General features: G+C 24.7%; 5 protein-coding genes across 12 annotated transcripts; 3 read left to right on the top strand and 2 right to left on the bottom strand.

Moving 5' to 3' along the window:
- The first annotated feature begins 2,795 nt into the window (after positions 1-2,795).
- LOC114122442 (transmembrane protein 256-like) lies at positions 2,796-5,606 on the top strand. The gene is made up of 5 exons (XM_027985105.2): positions 2,796-3,037; positions 3,112-3,211; positions 4,117-4,276; positions 5,161-5,276; positions 5,345-5,606. The coding sequence occupies exons 2-5, from the start codon at positions 3,122-3,124 to the stop codon at positions 5,486-5,488; spliced, it is 510 nt and encodes a 169-aa protein (XP_027840906.1). The 5' UTR covers positions 2,796-3,037; positions 3,112-3,121; the 3' UTR covers positions 5,489-5,606.
- Positions 5,607-7,556: 1,950 nt separating this feature from the next.
- On the top strand, positions 7,557-9,344 carry LOC114122463 (uncharacterized). 2 transcript variants are annotated; one of them, XM_027985136.2, is made up of 4 exons: positions 7,557-7,864; positions 8,343-8,473; positions 8,621-8,791; positions 9,097-9,344. In XM_027985136.2, exons 1-4 carry the CDS (start codon positions 7,735-7,737, stop codon positions 9,292-9,294), a joined length of 630 nt encoding a protein of 209 aa, XP_027840937.1. In that variant the 5' UTR covers positions 7,557-7,734; the 3' UTR covers positions 9,295-9,344. The 2 variants fall into 2 exon arrangements, with proteins under 2 accessions (XP_027840937.1, XP_027840936.2); XM_027985135.2 differs by having other exon boundaries at positions 7,643-7,864; positions 8,220-8,473.
- LOC114122461 (FAST kinase domain-containing protein 4) lies at positions 9,290-14,733 on the bottom strand. 5 transcript variants are annotated; one of them, XM_027985130.2, is made up of 9 exons: positions 14,584-14,733; positions 12,494-12,797; positions 11,997-12,215; positions 11,660-11,924; positions 11,250-11,380; positions 11,011-11,164; positions 10,722-10,790; positions 10,350-10,511; positions 9,290-9,643 (listed from the first exon to the last, which is right to left on the bottom strand). In XM_027985130.2, exons 2-9 carry the CDS (start codon positions 12,767-12,769, stop codon positions 9,354-9,356), a joined length of 1,566 nt encoding a protein of 521 aa, XP_027840931.2. In that variant the 5' UTR covers positions 12,770-12,797; positions 14,584-14,733; the 3' UTR covers positions 9,290-9,353. The 5 variants fall into 5 exon arrangements, with proteins under 5 accessions (XP_027840931.2, XP_027840932.2, XP_027840933.2 ...); XM_027985131.2 differs by having other exon boundaries at positions 14,580-14,731; XM_027985132.2 differs by having other exon boundaries at positions 14,575-14,731.
- A 112-nt stretch (positions 14,734-14,845) lies between these two features.
- LOC114122462 (MICOS complex subunit Mic27-like) lies at positions 14,846-18,668 on the top strand. Its single transcript, XM_027985134.2, has 6 exons — positions 14,846-15,018; positions 15,096-15,235; positions 15,329-15,474; positions 16,649-16,882; positions 17,956-18,134; positions 18,193-18,668. The coding sequence occupies exons 1-6, from the start codon at positions 14,989-14,991 to the stop codon at positions 18,214-18,216; spliced, it is 753 nt and encodes a 250-aa protein (XP_027840935.1). The 5' UTR covers positions 14,846-14,988; the 3' UTR covers positions 18,217-18,668.
- Positions 18,164-20,817, bottom strand: LOC114122459 (probable glutamate--tRNA ligase, mitochondrial). 3 transcript variants are annotated; one of them, XM_027985127.2, is made up of 10 exons: positions 20,692-20,817; positions 20,464-20,594; positions 20,067-20,301; positions 19,820-20,009; positions 19,540-19,754; positions 19,225-19,453; positions 19,004-19,164; positions 18,691-18,851; positions 18,456-18,607; positions 18,164-18,387 (listed from the first exon to the last, which is right to left on the bottom strand). In XM_027985127.2, coding segments are annotated over exons 1-10 (1,563 nt in total). In that variant the 5' UTR covers positions 20,694-20,817; the 3' UTR covers positions 18,164-18,300. The 3 variants fall into 3 exon arrangements, with proteins under 3 accessions (XP_027840928.2, XP_027840927.2, XP_027840929.2); XM_027985126.2 differs by having other exon boundaries at positions 18,164-18,607; positions 20,692-20,816; XM_027985128.2 differs by having other exon boundaries at positions 18,164-18,607; positions 20,688-20,745.
- Positions 20,818-22,655: the final 1,838 nt, after the last annotated feature.

The following is a 22,655-nucleotide window of genomic DNA, read 5'->3' on the forward strand; positions in this document are numbered from 1 at the left end:
TTTTCAAAAGTTTTCAAAAAAATTGACTTTTTCATCAAATATTTATATAAGGTATAAGCATTATCTATACATAGTTAAATTTTCAAAATATTCCAAGTTTTTTTGAGCTATTTAGAGACAATTGAAATTTTCGTTTTTTTTAAGTATAGCAAAAACCTCATTTATTCGGATTACTTGGGAGTCTAGGTTGTCCGAGTTAATGAAAGTGTGGATTAAATAAAATAACCAAAAATCGTAAATTATAAATTAAAAAAAAATTATCATACAAATTTTAATCAACTTCGTATGTGTCATAATATTAAACCTGAACAATAGTACATAATTGTATTATAATCATTAAATAAAAATACATATAGTATTGAGGCACACCTTAGCTACCACATTTCTAGCATAAACTAGTGTAATTTATGTATTACAAACGGCTGTCCGGACTAATGAAGTTTTACACAAACGGAGGAACGTTGTCAGCGACCGTATTCGTTACCGTTAATGAGAAAAATCCGTGTAGATACGTAAGGCTTTTAAAAAACTGAAAATTTAAATAAAAATAATTTATAATATAATATTATACTTTATATTATTGACATTATTTACCATTGGATAAATGGCAAATGCCCAATAGTTGTTATAGTAGTATTTCTAAATCTTACACATTTTTTAATATCCGATGCGGTAAACCCAATTTAATATCTAAATTATTTGATAAATTAGTGATGCCTACGATGCCAATTGCTAGCTGCGCTATGCTCGGACAGCTAAAATATCCCTTGACTTGCTATGCAAGTATGCAAAGCCATTTTAAGTAGGTCACTGGATTAAAATTTATTTTAGGGTAAAAAATCAAAACATCAAAATAGAAAAAAAAAAAAAGAGCACAAAATTGAGATCTTTATCTCGGTGTTGATCCCAAATTTGCTCGGTGATAGTAGGTGGTTATTACCACTGGACTACGATCCAGGCCGTATTTATAGGAGGCTATTGCCCCGGGCGATTAATTATGAGGGGAGGACTATTTTATAAACAGTTTCATCACTTTAATCCTCTTATTTTGTTATTTTTTATTTTTTTAATTACATACGGTGTTCTACTGATTCAGAGAATTATATAATTTAGAATTTTGAGTAGGTTTATATTATATCTTTCTTACATTTAATTTCATTTTTGTGGCTTTTTAAAATTGTTTCAGATAATCTACATAGTTTTATGTCTGTTGAAGGTTTAATTAGGCCACCTTGATTTTTTATATTCAACAAAAAATTATTTGATGAATCACTCAAAAGTGCCTTTACACATTCATTACAACTTATTTTAGTTTATAGTTTTTTTGACAACAAAGCCTGCTATATACCTATTCCACTATATCCGTGACACACATATCAATTTTGTCAACATCAAAATTATTTAAGACATTTTTAAGGCTGTTCTTTTTGACATTAAAATTATCATCTACATCACTTTCACCATCTGCATAACAAAGTATGTGTATAAATGAATTAGGTTTTTGTGTTTTCTTGGTTGAACCAATTGACAGTATTGGTATTAGATCTATATTCATACAACAAGCACCTTCAGATCAAGTCATGATTTCTGTATGTATAATTAATCATTTGTAAGCTGCTTCAAATTGAGCAGTAGTACTGTAGTAGGATTGTTAGAAAATCCACCCTAGCCCTCACTGCGGAGAAAAACATCTCCAAGTGGTCTTGTGAGAGTTTATAAGTGAGCAAGTACTCTAAGTGACCATCTTCAAACATATTTGCCTGATTTAAAATATGAGGTTTACTTTTTAAACATAATATAAGTCTAACAAATCCTGTTTTCCATGAAGACTGAACCATAGGTATTAATTAATTATTATGTTTAACGTCTTGGACTTCAGATTTTGTAAATAAGGTATTGATGATTGTATAAAGTTTTGAATAAAGCTAATTATTGGAAAGTCTTAATGGCTTTTTATGTTCTGCTTTACTTAGGTAATTTTAGGTGTTTAGAAAATCAAAAATGTTGTTTATGTTGATATGGAAAGTAATAGTTGAATTACAATTGTTAAAATCTGTAAGTTTTAAATTATTTTTACAATATATCATTATATCAGCTTCACTTTGGCTAAATGTTTGTACAGCTAACCTCACCTTCATTTATTCTTTAAAATAATTTATGTATTTTCTTTGTAGCAGAATGGAGGCATGGAGTTCAAGACCATTTATACTACTACAAGTTTTTCAAAGTATTGCCATTTCATTGGGTTTCCATTTTCATCATATAACTGTTTCCAGTCTCCAAGAGCATTTCTACAAAACATCAGCATGTGCACTGCATCTAAGAATATAATATAGACATTCTCATTGTTCACTGGATGTTTAAAGAATGTGGAATTGTGGAATCAGAATCAGCTGAAAGCCGAAAGGTTTGCACCTAAACAACGATCCTTTGAAAAGTTTGCAGCAATTCCATCAAAAATTAATGTTCAAATAGAAGCACCAATATCATTGATTTGATTTTGGTCAAACACTAAATAGTAAATATCTAATTAATTGCCTCTTCATGAGCAGACATTCTTATATAATATTTAATATTATATCTATTTCGGATGATCGGATGTATCAACTGCCAACCTTAGAATAATAAGCGAAAAAAACCTAACTTAGTTCGTGGTTCCACTGTTTGACTAAATATTTAAAATGATAAACAATCTTTGATGATAAAAGAACAACACGAAAATACAAAACATAATATAGAACACTTGAAGTCTTGAAGAATGTATTTGCTAATAAGTAGTAATAACTAATAACCACCTATTGGCTATTATCTAATAATAATAATTTCTTTTAATCGTGTCTTACTAGTTACTACTCAGTACTCTTACTGTTTTGTGCGAGTTGATCGTTTGTGAATAAATTAAATATTTGCATTATCAATTTTATGATTAACAAGTGACAATTTCGTATGATTTTATAGTACGTTTATAAGTCATCTCAAATCTGGTTGTCAAGAATTATTTTTGCACTTTTGCTTCCAAAATTCTTATTCGTATTTTGTAAGTTAAACATATAAAACTAAAATTTCTAAATTAAAATATTATTATTCAACAAGTATTAATTGTTTACTCAGGTAGTAAACTATGAATTCTGATTCAGTTCAAGGAGCTGTTAAGTGGATTACATATACGAATCCAGTCGTTACTAACTCTGTACAAGGGTTTAATTCAATGGCAAGTAAACATTGATAAAATTATTGCTTAGGAGATCTGTTAATCTGTTTACTCTGTTTCAAGTTCTGATTTTAAGAAATGTCTTATATTAAAAATATTTTATATTAGTTTTACATTCCAACATGAGAAAAAAATTGTTTTTTACATAGGTACCTATTTAAATAATATAAAATTTTTCTATATTGTAAATTAATTTGTTTTTCATAACTTTAACTGCTTATTGCATTTATATACAAATTTTTTTAATTAAAAAATGTATGTGTTCAATAATTTCTTAATAATTGTAATTATTTAACCTCACTGTAAATTTGATTTGTACCTATTTGTCAAAATACAGTTATTCTCAGAATTTGGCACTAAAAATGTATTTGATCATTTAAAATAATTAAAAACTTAAAAAATAGTAATGATTAATACAAATGTATAATTTGTTTCAATAATCTTTTTAATGAAATCAAGTAATGGATGAATACATGTTGATAATCTTATGAATAATGAGTGTCATACATTAAATGAATCATTGTATATTTATACAGGATACATTAATAAAACATAAGTTGCTCATTTTTTTTTTTTTTTTATTAATTAAAAACAATTAAATTAATTTTGTTATGAAATTAGATGATATACCTACTTTTTTTCAATTCAAAAAAATTGTCAACAGATTTATGAATTTCATAAAACTTATTGAAATTAAACTTTGAGTAATTTATTTTGTCAAATATTTAATTTTTATTACCTAAAAATGCTTGTTGAATATACCTAATTAATTTTTCATTTAAATTAATAATTTTTTTATCTGACATTTATGTCTAAGATAAATAAGTTGCATTTTTGTTGAAATCTGAAGGACATTTAAGTAATTTGTTTTTATATATAATTATTTCATTGATATAATTTTATAGCTAAAGTGGTTGGGAGTGGCAAGTTCCAGTGAAAAACAAAACATTATAAAGATGGAGAGTAGCAATATATTACAAATGCTTGGTAAAAATATTTATTTCTATAAAATGGCCGGCCTTTTAGGAGCTTCTGCTGTTATATTAGGAGCTTATGGTGCGCATGGTAAGTAAAAACAAACATTTACAAAGTATTCTAAATGTTATAATAAACTTTGTTACTATTGAAATATTGTTAATATTTTAATATTACGTTGACACTTTGGACGAAATTACATATTTAAATTATAAATATATTTTGCAAGAGACTTATAATTATTATTTTATTTTATTAAATATACGGGATAAACCCTTTAGAACATATACATATATTATATACACTATACAAATTAATTTTACAGTTTATGATATTAATATTAAAATGAATAGCTAGAGAGTAGAGAGTAATTTATGATGTGCATTATTACGTATGTTTTGGAAAATGTAATTCAATCACCATTTTACTAGTAGTAAAATAATTTACTTAAATATCAATATTATTATTAGAAAACATAACATAAAATATATTTAGTGATATAGGCTGATAGGCAGATGGTCTCTAGGTACTTAGAATTGTTTTTTCATGTATGATAATATATCATTGTATTCAAATTTAACACATCTATCACCATGATCCACTCAACTCCTACTGCGCATACTTTCCCACCTTCTTGTAATTTATGCTGGTTATGTACTACTAATTATGTTTTTGAAACAATTATTTTTTTGTCTAAGTACTTAAATTTAAATAAATTAAATTAAATAATATTATTTTAAACATTTATTAAGATCTAATTTATTTAAGTTAAGAAATTCAGTTGGTGGCAACAGTTTTCATCTGACAAGAGTCTGGCAACATCTGTTTGTCCTTTCAAGCAAGTCAACCATTTCATATACTTGCTATATAATTCAGTCATGACCTTAGTATTAGTCGGCCACTGACTGTATTTCTTAACTTGAAGTATTGGTAATTACTACGTCTTATATTTATTAAATTGTTTATATTTTCAGTTGTGGCTCATAAAGCTAACCCAGAAGAAGCTAGAAATTTTGAAACAGCAAATCGGTATCATTTTTATCATACTTTTGCGTTATTTGGTGTACCATTTTGTCGTTTTCCTAGAGTTGTAAGTATAATTTTATTGATTTTAAGTTTTGAATACATTATGTGTTATTAAAATGTTATTTCTTTCAGACTGGAGCTCTCTTTATCAGTGGAACTTTAATATTTTGTGGTACATGCTACTATAATGGACTGACTGCAGATAAAACATTTAATAAATATACACCCACTGGTGGTATGTTATTAATTGCGGCTTGGATGTCAATGATACTTTAGAAAATTATTTTGTTATTATTATTATTTTTTTTCACTTGGATATAATATAGTTAATAAAAAATTTATATTTAATAAAAATATTGTATAGTATTTTCAATAAATAATAATGATGAATCAATGGGTATATTATTTATTGTTTGTATTTAAATTTAAAATAATGTATTCCTATAAAAACAACTGGTTTAAATATTGTATGAGAAACTTGATTATAGTGAGCTCAGTGAATGTATTAAGTTTGTTAATGTATTATTTTCACTTTCTAACATATTTACATAACTGTGAACAGTGTGAATTAATTAAAACTATCTTCCTTATAGATACCAATAAATCTAAAACAATAGAATCATAACTTTTATTTTGTTGAAATATTTTCAAACTTATCAAATATAAATGATAAAATAGTACAGAATAGATAGATGACATTTCATCTACAATTACAATTTTATATCCTAAGTCTAAACATAAAAAAAAAATTGGTTTTATCAATGCAATCAAAGTATTAAGACTTTATGTGGATTATGAATGACTGAACATTTTATGTTGCATCCATTTAATAATAATTTAAAAAAAATTACCTAATAAAACTGATCATTGTTATAATGGCAGAACTGTTAGGAGAGATTAGTTCCACTGACAATTCTTGTTTTCTATTGGTTTTACTTTTCTTCCCTTATTAGTAAAATTCAAAATTCTAACACAAAAATAATTGTAATGGGTTCAATGAGTAAAAATAGTATAATAATTAACATATACACCTATATATTATATTAATATTATGCAGGTACCATGTGCAACTTAATGTATAACAATTGAGAAGAATCAAAACTAGCATCAGGTCTACTATGACATAAACGGCTAAACATATTCATTAATCTGGCATTCTGGCTACAATAAATATTGAGAATTATTTAATAAGATTATCAAATATCAATATCTAATGATTTTTAATAAGCTTAACTACAGTTTAACCATATTATATTATAGTAAGATACTTATTTATTATTTTTAATAAGAAATCATTTTTTTTTTTACAAATATAATAAAATGTAAACAATTTGTATATAAGTAAAAATGTAAAATAGGTTAAAAATTTCCTTTTTTTTTTTCATAAATTTAATATAATATGAGTATATTATAAATAGTTGAGTTGATCAAAAATATACATCTACTATAATAGGTTATCATAGTATATTTGATTATATTTATGAAAAAAAATTATATTTTATTATAAAATAAAAAACTTGAAAAAAAATGGGGGGAAATGTCCTCATCGAAACATTTTTCGGGGGAAATAGTCCGCCATTCAACTACCCAATGCCTTCATTTAGCTTTTCAATTCTGGACTCTGGTTACACCACTAAATGCAATGCATTTAAACTTGTTAAACTGTTAAACTTGTAGACAGTAGGCTGTTAAAATATAATACGTACATTGCAAAATAAATTAAAAATTGTATTCGATTTTGTCATTTCTGTATAGAATTATACATACGTTACATGCACATGTAAACATGTTACTTTAGCATTATACTGTCAATCAACGTATAGTATTGGCTATTACAAATAAAAATAATGAAACATTTAATCATTGTTTTGTTTAATCTATTTCATACTAAATTAATATACTGTATTGTTATAAATTATAAAATATTATGTCTATTTTAATGTCATCGTCATAATTTGGTTGTGATGGACAATGGTTGATGAAATAGGTACGAGTACTCGTACTGGATAGTTATTTGGAAACGTTTAGATTAGATAGCCAGATAGGTAACATTAGTTGGTGCACATAATATTATTTTCTGGAAATATGTCGCCAAAATTTTGAATTTGTTTTGAAGAAAATAAAATAATTAATAATAAACACGACTTTCATTCTAATAAATTTAATAATCAGAAGAAAGTTTGTAGTTTTTGAGCCTCTAATCTCAATATAGCATTTTCGAATAGGGATCGCGGTCAGTAAATCATCTCGGCCCCTCCCACCCATTACCTAAATCATCTATTGGAATTGAAGGGACGTATACAATTTCAATTTTCAACTATTCATTGTTTTAATTCCAATTATTTCGTAACGAGAAATTAAAAATTAATTATAATTACACTGTGTGTTTATTTAATTTATCATTCAATATTTCTATTGACTACACAAAAGTATAAAATAATACTTAAAACAAATAAACAAACCACTTTTAATCATAAATTTACAGAAAACCTTTTTTTTTTAAAAAATTGTTAAACACTAAGATGACATATGATGTATGTCAATATAACACAGAAAATGCAGAAAATTTTAAATTTGTAAATAAACATGGCATACACTTCATGTGGTACCCCGCTACATTTTCACAATCAAGACTAGGAAATACAAGTTCAAGTACAGTATTGAGTAGTATATTAACCATATTAAAAAATTGATAAATCTAAAAAATAATTATAGATAATTAATTATTATTATATATTAAGCTTGAGTCGCTAATCTAGATTCATTGAATGTTGGTTTATAACATGTGGGTCACAACTCACAGATTTACTTAATACGCATCTCTTTATCTTAAAAATTTTAATCTATTAAAAATGTTTAAATTACTGAACAGTTTTTATAAAATTGAACCTATATTTATTATTTATGTATGAAAATAGATACTTAGGTATTATAGGGTAATATTTTTATTACTGTTGTTGTTTTATAATATATTATGTTATTAAACTCACAATTTATCTATCGACAGAAGGGAGTAATGCGTGTACTATTATAGCACTACTCATGGCAACTAACATAAACACATCGAACATTCGTGTCAATTGTCTGTTCACCTCACCTGCCAAAAATAGTCTCACTGAATTGTTTACAGATGCAATACTAAATGGTAATGCAATCCACCAAAATTTGTTCAAAAACAGTAGCTCATCGCAAAATACTAACTTAACTGTGCCAGAAGCAATGAAAGCAGGAGAATCATCACTGGGCACCATGGCTGAATGGGTTAAAATAAAAACATTTATACCAGGTTGCATTTAAAATTGATTCTTGTGTTAATTATTTATGCAACTTGGCATTATGCTTTTTTTCATACTATTATTGAAAAATATCGCTGTTTCCCTAATGGAGGGTTTAAATTGCTTATTTCAGAAAAGTTCAGTTTATTTTAACGATATCAAAATTAACTTGTATGCAGAAATGAACCGGTATATAATAGAATGGTATACTAACCCACCATGTTGTCAACCAAATAATCTTTACATAATTCTTATTGCTCACAACAAAGCAATTTTAATAGTAATACAATTGGATACAAACTCAGTAAGTATTCCACCAAACTTAATTTAACTATGAACATTAACATTTATAGCAAAGCTATTTTTTCACTCTTTATCATTGTTATTATTTATTTATTATCAAAAAATTTATAGATTTTAAAAATGACTATGATAAATTTAGTTTAAACTTTCAAAGCTGTTGTTGGTAACTTTGCTTTAAATGTATTTAGACTATAAAGCAAATCGTATTAAATCCTTAATTATTTAAAATCCAATGATTTGAAATTTTTCAAATGAATGATAGTATAAATATAGAATGCTGATTATTAAAATAGTTTATTTGTATAGGTATTACTTATTGATTCTCATCAACATTCATCACATGGAGCTTTGATATGTCAATCGCGAATATCAAAATTAGAAAACCTATGTGTGTGGTATTCAAAAATGTTGTGTGATTCAGCTGGGTCAAATCCAAATGCATATGAACTAAGTTTTTTATACTTTAAGTGCGAAAAACGTAACAATAAAAAACACATGATTTAAAATATATCGATTTAATTAAGATACAAACAATAAAACATACAAATACAGAACTATTTATATTAGGGTTCACTTAACAAGTTTTTAAGACTTTCTTTAAGGTATTGAACTCTGTTGACTAATGTATCTCGAGTGCTTAATTCTGTGTAAGGAACAGCTAGCACCTTATAGCCAAGAGAACGAACTAGCCGTGTGTTTAGTGCTGTAATTCCATTAGGTTCATTGTGGCAGCCACGACACGTGTCATGAAATCCAGTCAACATAAAAGCTATTAAATGTGTTTCTGGACTCTTTATCTTGGAACTATCAAGTGGTATGGGGTTTAGTTTTGAATCAAGAGCACATTCTGCATCTAAAATATCATAATATTTTGATTACCATACATTATTGAGATTTAATCATTCTCACATAAAACTATTATAGTATTCAACATTAAAATTATTTGTAATATAACAAGTACATATTATAAGATAATAAGAAAATATATTTTTGCAAAAAAAAAATAAAATAATTTGAGTAAAATGAAGAAATGTCAAAAGGTATCTTTCCAAATTTTTACTTTTTAATACAGTTCTAAAATGCTATACTTTTTAAATTATTAAGTTATCTTAAAATAATAATATTAATCATTTTTTAAAAGAATATTATCCAAAATTAATGGCATAAGCAAGAAATGAAAATAAATAGAACATATTTTTCTATCTATGTTTATTGGTATTGGTCTTACTATTAAAATTTATTACCATTTAAAGATGTATGAAGAAACATACAATATATATTTTAGCGTAAGTGTATTTCTGTTTAAACTTTAAACAAATATTGTTGTGAAAATGTATATAAAATCAATTATATTTATTTCACACAGTTAAACCTACAAAATATTCATCATTATTTATTTTAATTTTGCTTAATATCAATAATTTTGAATAGAAATAGTTAACACTTGGTACTACAAATATTATTTATCATAAGAAATAATTGTTTACACAACAGTAAGTTCCAACTTAGATATTCCATAAAAAAAAATGTAGATTGAAAATTAAAAATTAAAAACTTACCAATTATAAACCCTAAATCAGTATTAACATTAGTTTTCACAAAATTTTCTGATGGAAACATGATTGATAAAGAGTCTATTAATGTTGTCATTAAGGCTTGTTTGTCTTTTGATCTCATTAATTCAAGTTTGAAAATCTCAGAATTCGAATCTAGTAATGGTCCTATATTTTAAACAAAATAAATTATTAATTTTTTAAATTTAAAAATAAAAAAAAAATTTTTAAACCGCTTTTAGTGTTAGTTAATAGTTATAATTTAAAATCAATAAATATCAACTTTAAATTTAATGTTCATTACTTTCAGTTTTAACTGAAGTATTGAATTTAAAAATGTTGTATACTATTAAAATAAAAATACTGAACTTTAAATACCTTTATAATCTATTTTGGTCTTAGCATATCCATTTATATTAAGTAATTTTATTGACACAACTTTGTTACCTAAAAAACATAAAATATATTTTTATTAAATAATAAATATCTATAGTGGTTTTATTATTCTTTAAGTTATGTAAAGAATACAAATTTTATAAATACTGAAAACACAATTTTGGGTTAGATGTTTTTAATCGTTTTATTTTATAAAATATCTGTAACAATTTTAAGATTATTATTAATATTTAGGCTTTAAACATACCTGGGCATAATTTCTTTTATTTACCTTTTAATTTCATAAGACTTGAAATAAAATCAGGTGATAAAACTGTTGCTAAATGTTTATTGTCCGCTTTTTCTAATACTACTAAACTCCAAATAATATCTAGCCATGTGTTTAAATTACCAAAATCATGAAATTGCTTTGTACTTTGGAACACCTAAAAATAATCTTAATTAATTAGTTTAAAAATTACACCTGTATGGTTGTATCATTAATGAACTATACAATCAATAAAAAATTACTTTAATTATGTTGTCCATGTTATTAGGTTTGTAATTAACATATGCTAATGTTAATAAATATGAAATTAGTATATGCTGTTTGCATCCATCTATGTGTTTTTCTAACCATGTCGATAAGGATTCCAGTAAATCTATAAAAGTAAATTAAATTTAGTTCACATTTTCTTTTAATTAAATTATTTTCACTAAAAATATAAAAATCACAAAAATACTAAAAAACAATAATTGAATACTATAACATTAAAAACTTGAATGCTGTTAATAAAAACATATAAATATATATGACAAAAATGAATGTAACCATTAATATTATATTTTAATCAATCAAGTTTAGAAGTATATTAAACAATTAAAAAAATATTATTTTATAAAATAATTATAAAAAAATATATTTCTGTTATTCAAATTACCTGGATCTCGGTATCGTAAAATTCCAATACTTGTTACTATAGATCCAATAACTGAAGGCCGATCAGTTGAAGATAAAATACTACGCACATCTGCGCTAACTTTTTCCAAAAGAACTTCATCAGGAAAATTAAGTATAGCTAAAGCAAAAAGCACATCAGCACATTGTTTAATATCCATCTTTTCAGAACATCTTCCAATATTAAATGCTAGTGATCGCAATAAAGTTGTAGAACGTTTTTTCTTAGCACCGATAGTTGATAATACCTTTAGATTTATTAGTTATGTAACAATATAAATGATTATTTTTTTTATTTAAAATATTCTATTAATATTTACTTTGACCATTTGTGGTAAACTAATTGAAGAGATTAATTTAGCAGCTTCATCATCTCCTGTAATGCCAAGGACTGTAGACAGATCACTAAATAAATGTTCTTTTTCTTTTGTGTTTTCTTTCCCCAACATTCTGCATAACTTTAAAAACCTTATATCAGTTTCGAATTCTGATAATTTTACTCGACCAGAACTAGCCCACTCAGCTAAAGTAGATACAGCCTATAAACAGAATGAAAAAATATATATTAGGTTGTCATAATAAAGACAGTATCATAAGCATATTATAAATAAAAAACTACATTTTAATTAAACTAAGTGTATTTTAATTATATTAAGATATTGGGTAAATAATAAAATTTCAACATCTATTAAATTAAGTATAAATGTAAGAAGATATTTTTTTCTGTACAAAACCATAAACCTACATCATAAATAAAATTATACAAATTATTATAAACATCATATAATTCAAAAAAATATACAGGTATTATATTTACTTTTAGTGCATGTTGTTTAGAAACTAATCCTATTTCAGATATTGCCAATATTTCTTCGACTGTAGTGGCATTATCAATTGTATTATTAATAATATAGAAAGATGATTTTCTGGATTTATCATTATCGATTTCTTTTAATGATTCAAAAGCTGCTGCTACAATATTATTACTAGCTTTGGATTCATCAAGACGAAGTAATTTGGTAGTAGTTATACTGGAAGACTGCATTCGTACAACAGACATAAAGTGTCTTGGCATTCTTGACCACCTCATCATAATGTATATTGAATTATAAAGTGATCACCTGAAAATATAATTTTTCTTTAGAAATTTATTATAATTTACTAAAGCAAGCACCAACAATCTTTTAGTTATAATAAGAAATAATGTATTTTAACCATACTGAAAAATTAAAAGTAAATATAGAATAAAAAATAATATTTATTTTACAAGTTTACTATTGTAGATAATCATTTTTTTGTTACATTATGGAAAACTAAAGTAAAAAGCAATTTTTAATTGACGTAAGACATTTTATAATTTTACGAACTGAAATTTGACAACAAGCATTCCAAGATTTAATATTATAAGGCTAAAAACGAACATAATTTATAATTATATTAAATAGTTTTATTGATTTTTTAATTTTTAGGGAACTCACGGGTTTTTTTCTTCAAAAATAATGAGTTTGCATGTGTGTTTTTACTCCAATAAAATTATATACAATATATACAAAAAAAAGGTGTTACTTTATACAAATTATAATTAAATGTACCTATACTACATTTATTGTGAAATAAGAAACAAAACTCATTAGTTATTACTTAATAGTTGTTAACATTAAGATTCAATTTCATAAGGGTTAGTTTAAACTTTAAAGATTCATGTGATTAAATTATGCTTCTATTGATGGGTGATAAGACGATAACACCGTCGGCCATAGCAGCGCCATGTTTTCGTGATTTTCGAAAATATTAAACAGCTGGCAAATATTTTTTTTAGTAAAAAACTAAAAACTAAAAAATAAAATAAACACTAAACAGTAATAAATAATAATATAGACTTTTAAATAACTTTTAAATCTGAAGTTTATACTTCATAAATTATAGATATGTAGTTGATGGTTTACTTTTGTCTACATCATGGTAAAAAGCTAAATATTTCAATAGCACTATGATGAAAAATTAAATTATATTTAATTTTAATTACCATAATTTTTATTATATAAGTGTAATGTTGTTTTTATTGTTTTTAGTATTACCATAAAGAAGGGCTTTAGATGTTTTCGAATTATTCATATGTAATTCGAAGTGATTTTTAATTATTATAATTTCATAATCCTAAGCCAGTCTTAAAAATGATTACTAATATACTAAATGTTCTAGAAGACTATTGCTTAAAATTATTAACATACCTAGTATAAATTTTAAGTATTGATAATGTGAATTAATAAATTGCAAAAAATATATTTTCTAAATAATAACTACACAGGTAACCAATCAATCGTGTCACATATTTGGTGGACAACGTTATGAGTAATCTACAATATTAAAGTTGTAAAAATAAACTACTTGTACTAAAACTAAGCTTTAAAATAATTGAAAAATGTAAAGGTCATTTAAGGATACGCTGTTTGGTATCAACAAAAAAATTAATAAATAGAAACTACGACGAAGTATAATAATTAATAATAATATATTATACAACATTTATATATGTATTTATAACATAATATGTAGTAATATGTAGTTATTTAAGATGTTCAAAAAACAAATGATAAAAACGGTGAATTATGTGAGAAAGATCAACTACATTTGAGTTTTTCACTTTGAAATTTATAATAAAAACTAACCGATTTTCAAATTTATTTAAATTAGAAACCTAATATTAATAATACGATTTTCTTATAATAGGTATATTACATTTTATATTTCTTACAAATTACAATAAAGTTGCGGTCGCCGGTCGGTATCGTTACAAATAAATGATAATATCAGGTATGCAAACCATGACAATATTATAGTAAATATTTAGTTAATAATTATATTTATTTCTGTGAAGTAGGAATACGGAATACTCACAGTACCTACTTGTTTTGTTTTTCAGTTACAAGTTAACCCGTTATAATAGTTTCAGCCATATTCATCATTCAATAAATACTAATTTTATACTTTAACATATTAAATTATTTTATTATATTAATACAAATTGTAAATTCGTGATAAATTATAATGAATTTGATCTTGGATCATGGTTTTAGAGTACTATAGAATGATTCAATGATACACGAATACAATACATTTTAAGGCCGTGCGGTAGCTTATCAACAACTGTACTTATTTTATTCTTATCATCAAAAGCCACTAAAAAAATATATTATCAATAATACATTACTTTTCTGCACCTACTTGTTCAATCTTCAATGTTCTTCGCGCTCGTCTTTTAGTTTTATAATATTTGTCTACTTGTTTTCCATTGACGATTTAACTAAAAAAATGAAGTTCAAAAGCATTATTAAAAATAGAGTAAGTGTACTAACGTTATAAATGACATATATGTGGTTTTCATAATATTTGTATTATAATTTTCTATTTACTATTAGACTGCAAACAATGGATTTTTATTAACGGCCTATGCTTATTCAGCAATGCCAGTGGTATTAGCCAAAGATGAACAAGAACCCAAGCTTGTCAGACCCAAAGATTTATCGATTTATCCTGACGAATCCAAAGAAAAGAAAACGTGCGTATATAAATGCGCTATAATATTATGAATAAATATTAAGTATGTCAATAATTTAAATTCATACATTAAAGATAATAATTTAAATTATAGTGAAAAAGAAAACGATTGGCAACCAACAATAGCCTTAGGTTCAATTCAAAAAGTTAGAGAAGAAATTGTCAACTTAAATCAACAATGGTCCAAAGTCAAAGATAGAGTATACATTTTCATTCAGACTGGGGTCAGCCACACAGAATGTAAATACATTAATTCACTTCTTTAACTTTATGATAAAAAATGTACAAATAGAATTATATATTTTATTTGGTGTTGTAACTAAATGTAATACAAGATAATTAATAACACAAATATAATAGTCAATAATTTTTGTTTTTACCAGTATCAAATTTCATAGATTTTTGGCAACAAGAACAATAAGTTTTGTTCTAAGGTCAAGTAATCATTTATGTAATATATTGGTGTGGAGATACTATAAACTGTACCAAACATCTTATCTGAACGTTTTACCATGCCGTAATATTGTCTGCTTAAAGATTATCTAATTAATGCGCCTCCCTCCACTAATTTAAGAAGATTTTTTGTAATGTATGGACAGTATTTATGTAGTTATCATAGGTATATTATTACTATATATTATATATTTTTACCAATCTGTTGGTTGTCAAAAATTATATTAAAATGTTTTGATTTCAACTATTTTCTCAAATAATATATAATATATCTCTTATTGATCTGTGGATAAGTATTCCAGAATTATAAACTTTTTGGTCTTTAAAAAATTACAAATTTTTTAATAATATAACAATAGTTAGTAAAGCATTTTAAAATACTAAATGATGAACACAGAAAAAAACTAAATTAAATTAATTTCAATCCCAAAAATATTATAAATTCATATAAAAAATATTGAAATCTGTTTATTTTAAATTATTAAAAATTAAAATGTAAAAGTCATTACTCATTACATTTTGTTCTTATAAATTTGTGTAAATTAGATTTTTGAAAGATTGTTTTATTTTTCTTATACAAAGAATTTGATACCTATATGTTATTTTCTGTCACCATTTTAAATATACACTCCTAAAGTCATAACATAGTTCATTTATATTTGGCATAATGAAAATGATAAGTTATTTTTAATATTAGATTACATTTGTTATGTTTCATATTTTTATTTAATCAATTTAAAATGTAATGTATATAAAAATAAAGACTGACAAGAGAATGTGAATTTTTCTCATTTTATTTAATTATAAATTATTTAATCTAATATTAAGAACATTTTATTGATTGTATCAAATTTAAATTTCTTGGTCATTCTTGTATACAATAGTATTGCATCATATCAGAATTAACATTTTTATTATGTTTATTTTTTTGTAATTAATTATGTTTGTTGAATTTGTTAAGCTTTTGTGGGTGATTTGAGGCAAGAAAATAATTCCACTCTCCGAGCTGGATTTGTGGCGGGAAGCGGTTTAACTGGTTTATTAATCGCAGCTAGAAGAGGAATGTTTAAAAAACTTGTTTATGCCACGACTGGAGCATCAGCTGCATTTTATGTTGGTTATCCAAAAGAATCTGAAGAAGCTACTAAAATCATCAAACGTTATTCCATTGTTTCCTATCATTTTATAAATAATGGTTAGTAATAAACATAAAAATTATATTTTTATTATATTCACCTCGCATGCTTTCCCTTATTTTATCGTTAAAATTATAAATTGATGATATATATTTTGTGTTTTAGGATTTTTAAATATACTTAAAAGTTAAAGACCATATTTTCAAATTAGATTTCTCTTCCATTTCAGAAGTGTCCTAACTTTTTTAAATTTTAACCTCACTTCCCTGTTGTAAAATATTAAATCATAAATCATTGTAAATAATTTTTAAATGTTTATACAGTTAAATTAAATAAGTAGTGACTGAATTACTAATATTTATGCACTTTACTAATTTTAGAATTATATTAATTCAGTAGACACTGCTTATAAGATTCACTTTGATCAGTACAAAGTGAGTCTTATAACTTAATAAATCTTACAGGTAGAGTGGCAGAAAAATAATTTGTATTCATTAAGAATTTTATTTTATTACATAATATTTTGCTTTTACTTTAGTCTACTTAAATACATATTACGTATTACTAATTAGTCATTAGTGAATAACTGAACCAGATAATATGATAAAATGTGTTGTACATACACACATTTTAAAGCATAAATCGAAACTAGTAATAACCAACCAAAATATAGAACTTTTTAAAATTTATTTATTTTTAAATTTTAACTAAGTATTTATTTTTTACCATTATTTTTATGAAATTTGAGTCTTGTAATTGAATTTTTTATAATGTATTTGGATACATTCAGGCCTGAACCTTATATCCGCAAATTTTAGAAGAGGGGTTCACTGTAGTTTACTAAAATATTACAATAATTTAAATACATGAGTGTTAATAATTTACACTGCTCATATCAATTTTAAGTTTAATGAGTTAACGTTAAAAAAAATGCACCACTATAAGCACTTAATTAAAAGATAATAACATCTTAGTATTTGAAAACAGTTTTTCAGTATTTTTGAAAATTTCAAATTAGAAAATTCATTATTAAATTATAAAAGGTGAGCTTGTTTGGTGAATTTTCCTGTGTATCTTAATTATTTGTTAAATAAGTTGAATGTAATAAAACTGAATATAATTTTTATTTTAGTAACCAAGGATTTAACTGGCTATGAGTTACCATCATTACCATTACCAAAAGCCGAACCTCAATCAGATAATTCTGAAGAAACCAGCAAACCTGATTGGACAGAACTATTCATTTCATTGTTTGACTATGTGAAAGAACCACTGGAATCTTTAAAACAAATGGTTTTTAATGGAAAAAATGTAAATTAAAAAAAAAATTAGTTATTAAATGCATTAAAAATTTTATTTTTATTTATAGGAGCCAGCTGACAAGGACAAATAACTACTCAAAATTTTTTACACATTATATATTTGCTAGTACATAGTTGTTATAATTAATAAATTTAGCAGCGAAATTAGATATTGTTCAGCCCTTCAAACAGGCTTTATTTAATCTATCAATTACTTCTTCTTTGCCAAGTATTACCATTATTTCACTAACACCTGGACCTTGCTGCAAATAAGAAAGTATAAATAATGGAAATAATTAAAATTAAATAATACAATTATAAATTTACTTACCTTCAATCCACTGATAATGTTGCGTAACATTTTCATTAAATTACTATATACAATATTGTTGGATTTTGAAAATTCTTTAAATACCGTTCCTAAATTATCAACAGTGAAATCATCTATGTTTATTAAATGATTTTTTAATTTGATTACTATGTCTGTAAGAACAAGATTATAGTTAACTGTGTGTTATTTCTTAAATAAATAATTGTTATGTTATATTATAAAATTATTTTGTTACCTATATCATAATCCATAGATTTTATTGCCGATTCTGATGGTTTTAACCAAATGAACTTGTAATTTTCATGAATTAGTTCATTAATATTTGTTATTCTATTAATACTCCATTTTAGTATTTTGTTTAAATGTTTCTCAGATAAATTTAGTTCCACTGATTTGCTAAAAATAAGTTTGTTTATACATTATTTACCTTATAACAATATAATGTACATAAATTAATTTTTTTTTAAGTTCCATAATTTCGTCAGTAACTGATGAAACTCTGAATTAAGTAAAAAAAATTATCATAAAATATTGAAATGAAATTTTACTCTTTAGAAAATGTATTTTGAACAATATTTTTTAATTCTTCAATTGTTCGTTTTCTTCCTAAATCTGAATTTAATTCAATTTTTAATTGAGCTTGATTATAATATCCAAGCTTATCCAGAGGAACTTGACATGAATTTGAATTTATTAAGCTTATATCAAACTATAAAAAGATAGTGACAATTAAAATATTTTTAACTTTATTTTTATACTCCATACCCACTTTAGAAACAAGTTCAGATAGAGGTTGTATGTAGACATTATTTTTTTCATTATTGTTAACAAATCCTCCTCCGCAACTAATAACAAAATTTAAAAGTGCTTCAGGATAAATGCCTTTTAGACGATACGTATTAATGGTTATGTCATTTTGACGCTTGGAAAGTTTTGTACCATCTTTATTGATTAACAATGGTAAGTGTCCAAACTTTGGAGGATTCCAACCAAATGCTCTACAATATATTAACCATAATATGATCAACTTGTTAAAAATGTGTAAAAAATTAACTTTTTATTCTAATTACTGAATTAACTTTACTTATAAAGTAAAATATGCTTAGAAGTTGATGGTTGCCATTCGACACCTCTTAGGACATGTGTAATTTTCATATCATGATCATCAACAACATTAGCTAAATGATATGTTGGAAACCCATCAGATTTTAGTATTATTGGGTCTCCTTCGACAGCTGCCACATTTCTTGCGATATGACCATATACTAGATCATTGAAAAAACCATCACTTTGGTTCAACTAAATATTAATTTCTTGTATATTAGGTATAATTACAAATTACATTAAAAAAATCAAAATAATACCTTGAATCTGATACAATATTTTTTCCCTTCATTACGACCTAACTCTTCATCATCTAAACTTCTACACTTATTATCATAGCGGGGAATAGTTCTAGTACGTAATGCATCTCTTCTTAAAAGCTCTAGTCTTTTCTCAGAACAATAACATTTGTATGCATGTCCACTATTCAACAATTGTTGTGTTCTCTTTCTAAAATAATGCGAACATGAAATGTTTAAATTACAAAATATCAGAATTAATTTTTACTGGTAATTTTCTAGACGTTCAGATTGAATATATGGACCATATGGTCCATTGTTGTTAGGTCCTTCATCAAATTCAATTCCCAGCCATTTCAAATCTTCTTGAAGTTGTTCTACTGCATTGTTCACTACTCGTGTACGATCAGTATCCTCAATTCTTAAAATGTATTTACCACCTTTTGATTTAGCGAATAAATAGTTGTATAGTGCAGTACGAAATCCACCTAAATGTAACTGCCCTAAATAAATAATTACTCAAATTAATATGCTTAAAGGGATTTAATTATTTTTTTTAAATAACTATAACTTGACAATAAAATATAATAAAACAAATCAAACAATATTTATACTTCATTTTAAGTAGATTTAGTATAACCGAGCAATGGTAATAAAATATATACCAGTAGGACTTGGAGCAAATCGTACTCTAACTGCAGAATCCGAGTAGAATCGTATATTCAAATACTGGATGTGTTTAATATTCTGAGAATGCCTTACATTAAACACCCAGTTAGACATCATTTCATAGTACCTATTAAATCAAAAATTGAATACGATTATTGATTTAATTTAAGAATGAATATTGTCTATCCTCAAATATAGAATATAAAATAAACATCAATACCTACATAATATATTTTAAAAATTTCTGAAGTGAGAAAATTCAAAATTCTTTATTATCTATGGTCAATGATCAATCATAATATTTTGTTTAGAATATTATCATTAATCTTTAGCCACGATAAAAAATTTTTATGATAAGAAATTGATATAACCGTAATAATTAATAATAAATTAATAAGGCATAAGCTAATTTGAAATTTCAGTCCATTACTGAATTTTTAGTTTTTACCATGATTTTAAGATATCTTTAACCGTGGTTTTTTCTGAATGTGTGATCTGAAAATAAAAAAATAGAAATTCTTTTATATTTTCCCATGGTTTTAGTTTGCCGGTTTCAAAACAATAGATAGGTACTATTTGAAACTTTTGGAGGGCTATATAAATCTGGACAATATTAAACAGGAAAAACTTAAATTGTTATTTAATGAAATGGTACTTGTTTCCACGGCCGTGCTTATGTCAAAAGAATTATATTATACTTTATAGCATAGAAATAGTATTTTCAAGGATGTATACACTATAGTGCTATACATATAATCATGGCTAAATATATATACAATACATATAATATATTCTTAGAATGATATTTTTCAAAACTGCATTACCTCAGGAAAATATAAAACTATAGCATATTAATGCGGAACTGTATTTTTTAGGAATCATAGTTAAATAAGGGAAATATTACTCAGGACTGTATAAATCGGGATAATATTTTTGAGTAGGTTGTACATGTGGAGTAATTAACTGTGGGAATAATAAGTAGCGAGGCACTTTTGTTATTAAAATAAACTTATCACTTGAGCAATCTGTATTAAATGTGTTAGGCTTGGTCACAATTTAAGATATAAGGTGTATAGTGTTTCAAAATCTGTAATTGATAATTGTTATACATTATAATTACAATATTTTACAATATTATGATTTCGGCTGGTAATACCTAAATCTTTAATGATTATTATAAAAATGTTCTAAATAAACAAAATAAATGTTAAAATGAGGGAAAGTACCTACCTATCTGCTGTATGCCAATAAATTTCCAAAAGTCTGATAAAAGAATGTTTTCCATTTTTATCCTTTTTAACTTCTTTAAGGACTGAATGATGATTATGTATTTTTTATTATTTGCAGTGTTACATACACTAGTTAGGTGTGTGACAAGTAAATATACCTACTACAATAAAAAAGTTGAATCGCGGAAAAAATGCCACGGAAAAAAAACCCACGGAAAAAAAACCCCCCAAAAAAAACCTACGGAAAAAAAACCAACTAAAAAACCACACGCCGGAAAAAAACCCACGGAAAAAAAGCCCAAAAAAATATGTTATACATAATATATTTACATTTATTTATAAATACATATTTTAAATAATATTTACAGTAGTAAAATATAATACTTATTAAATTATACATACATACATACATACTTTTTAGCAATTCAATTAAATTTTATAATGTTTTACTTAGCTTTTTATTAATTATCATATTATACAGTTAAGTTAATTTTAATTTTTTATGTATAGGTATAGCCTACAAGTTATTATTATAATTAACCTTATAATTCAACAATTTAATATTGTATAAAAGTAGTATTAGTAGTACTAATAGTATTACTATGATTGTTATCGTTTTGACACTATTTTATTATTGTCTCAAATGATAAACAAATGTAATCAATGATTATTAATTAACCCTTAATCAATGTTGATTTTGCTTAAATGAGTTTAATTTTTTTTTATAGACTACTATCGAAAATTATTTTTTTAATTATTATATTATTTAATTATTTGACTATGCGATCTCTCGTATTATAATTATTAGTTATTATTATGTTACCACAAACGAAATATTTTGTATTTTTAATATTTTGTTCCTATGTTCTATTAAATAATTATATGATAAAATTATTTAAAAATATTATTATTTATTATTAAAAATATATTATATGATTGTAAATCCATTGTATAATTAA

The sequence above is a fragment of the Aphis gossypii genome, chromosome 3, assembly GCF_020184175.1.
Source record: "Aphis gossypii isolate Hap1 chromosome 3, ASM2018417v2, whole genome shotgun sequence".
Taxonomy (NCBI): domain Eukaryota; kingdom Metazoa; phylum Arthropoda; class Insecta; order Hemiptera; family Aphididae; genus Aphis; species Aphis gossypii.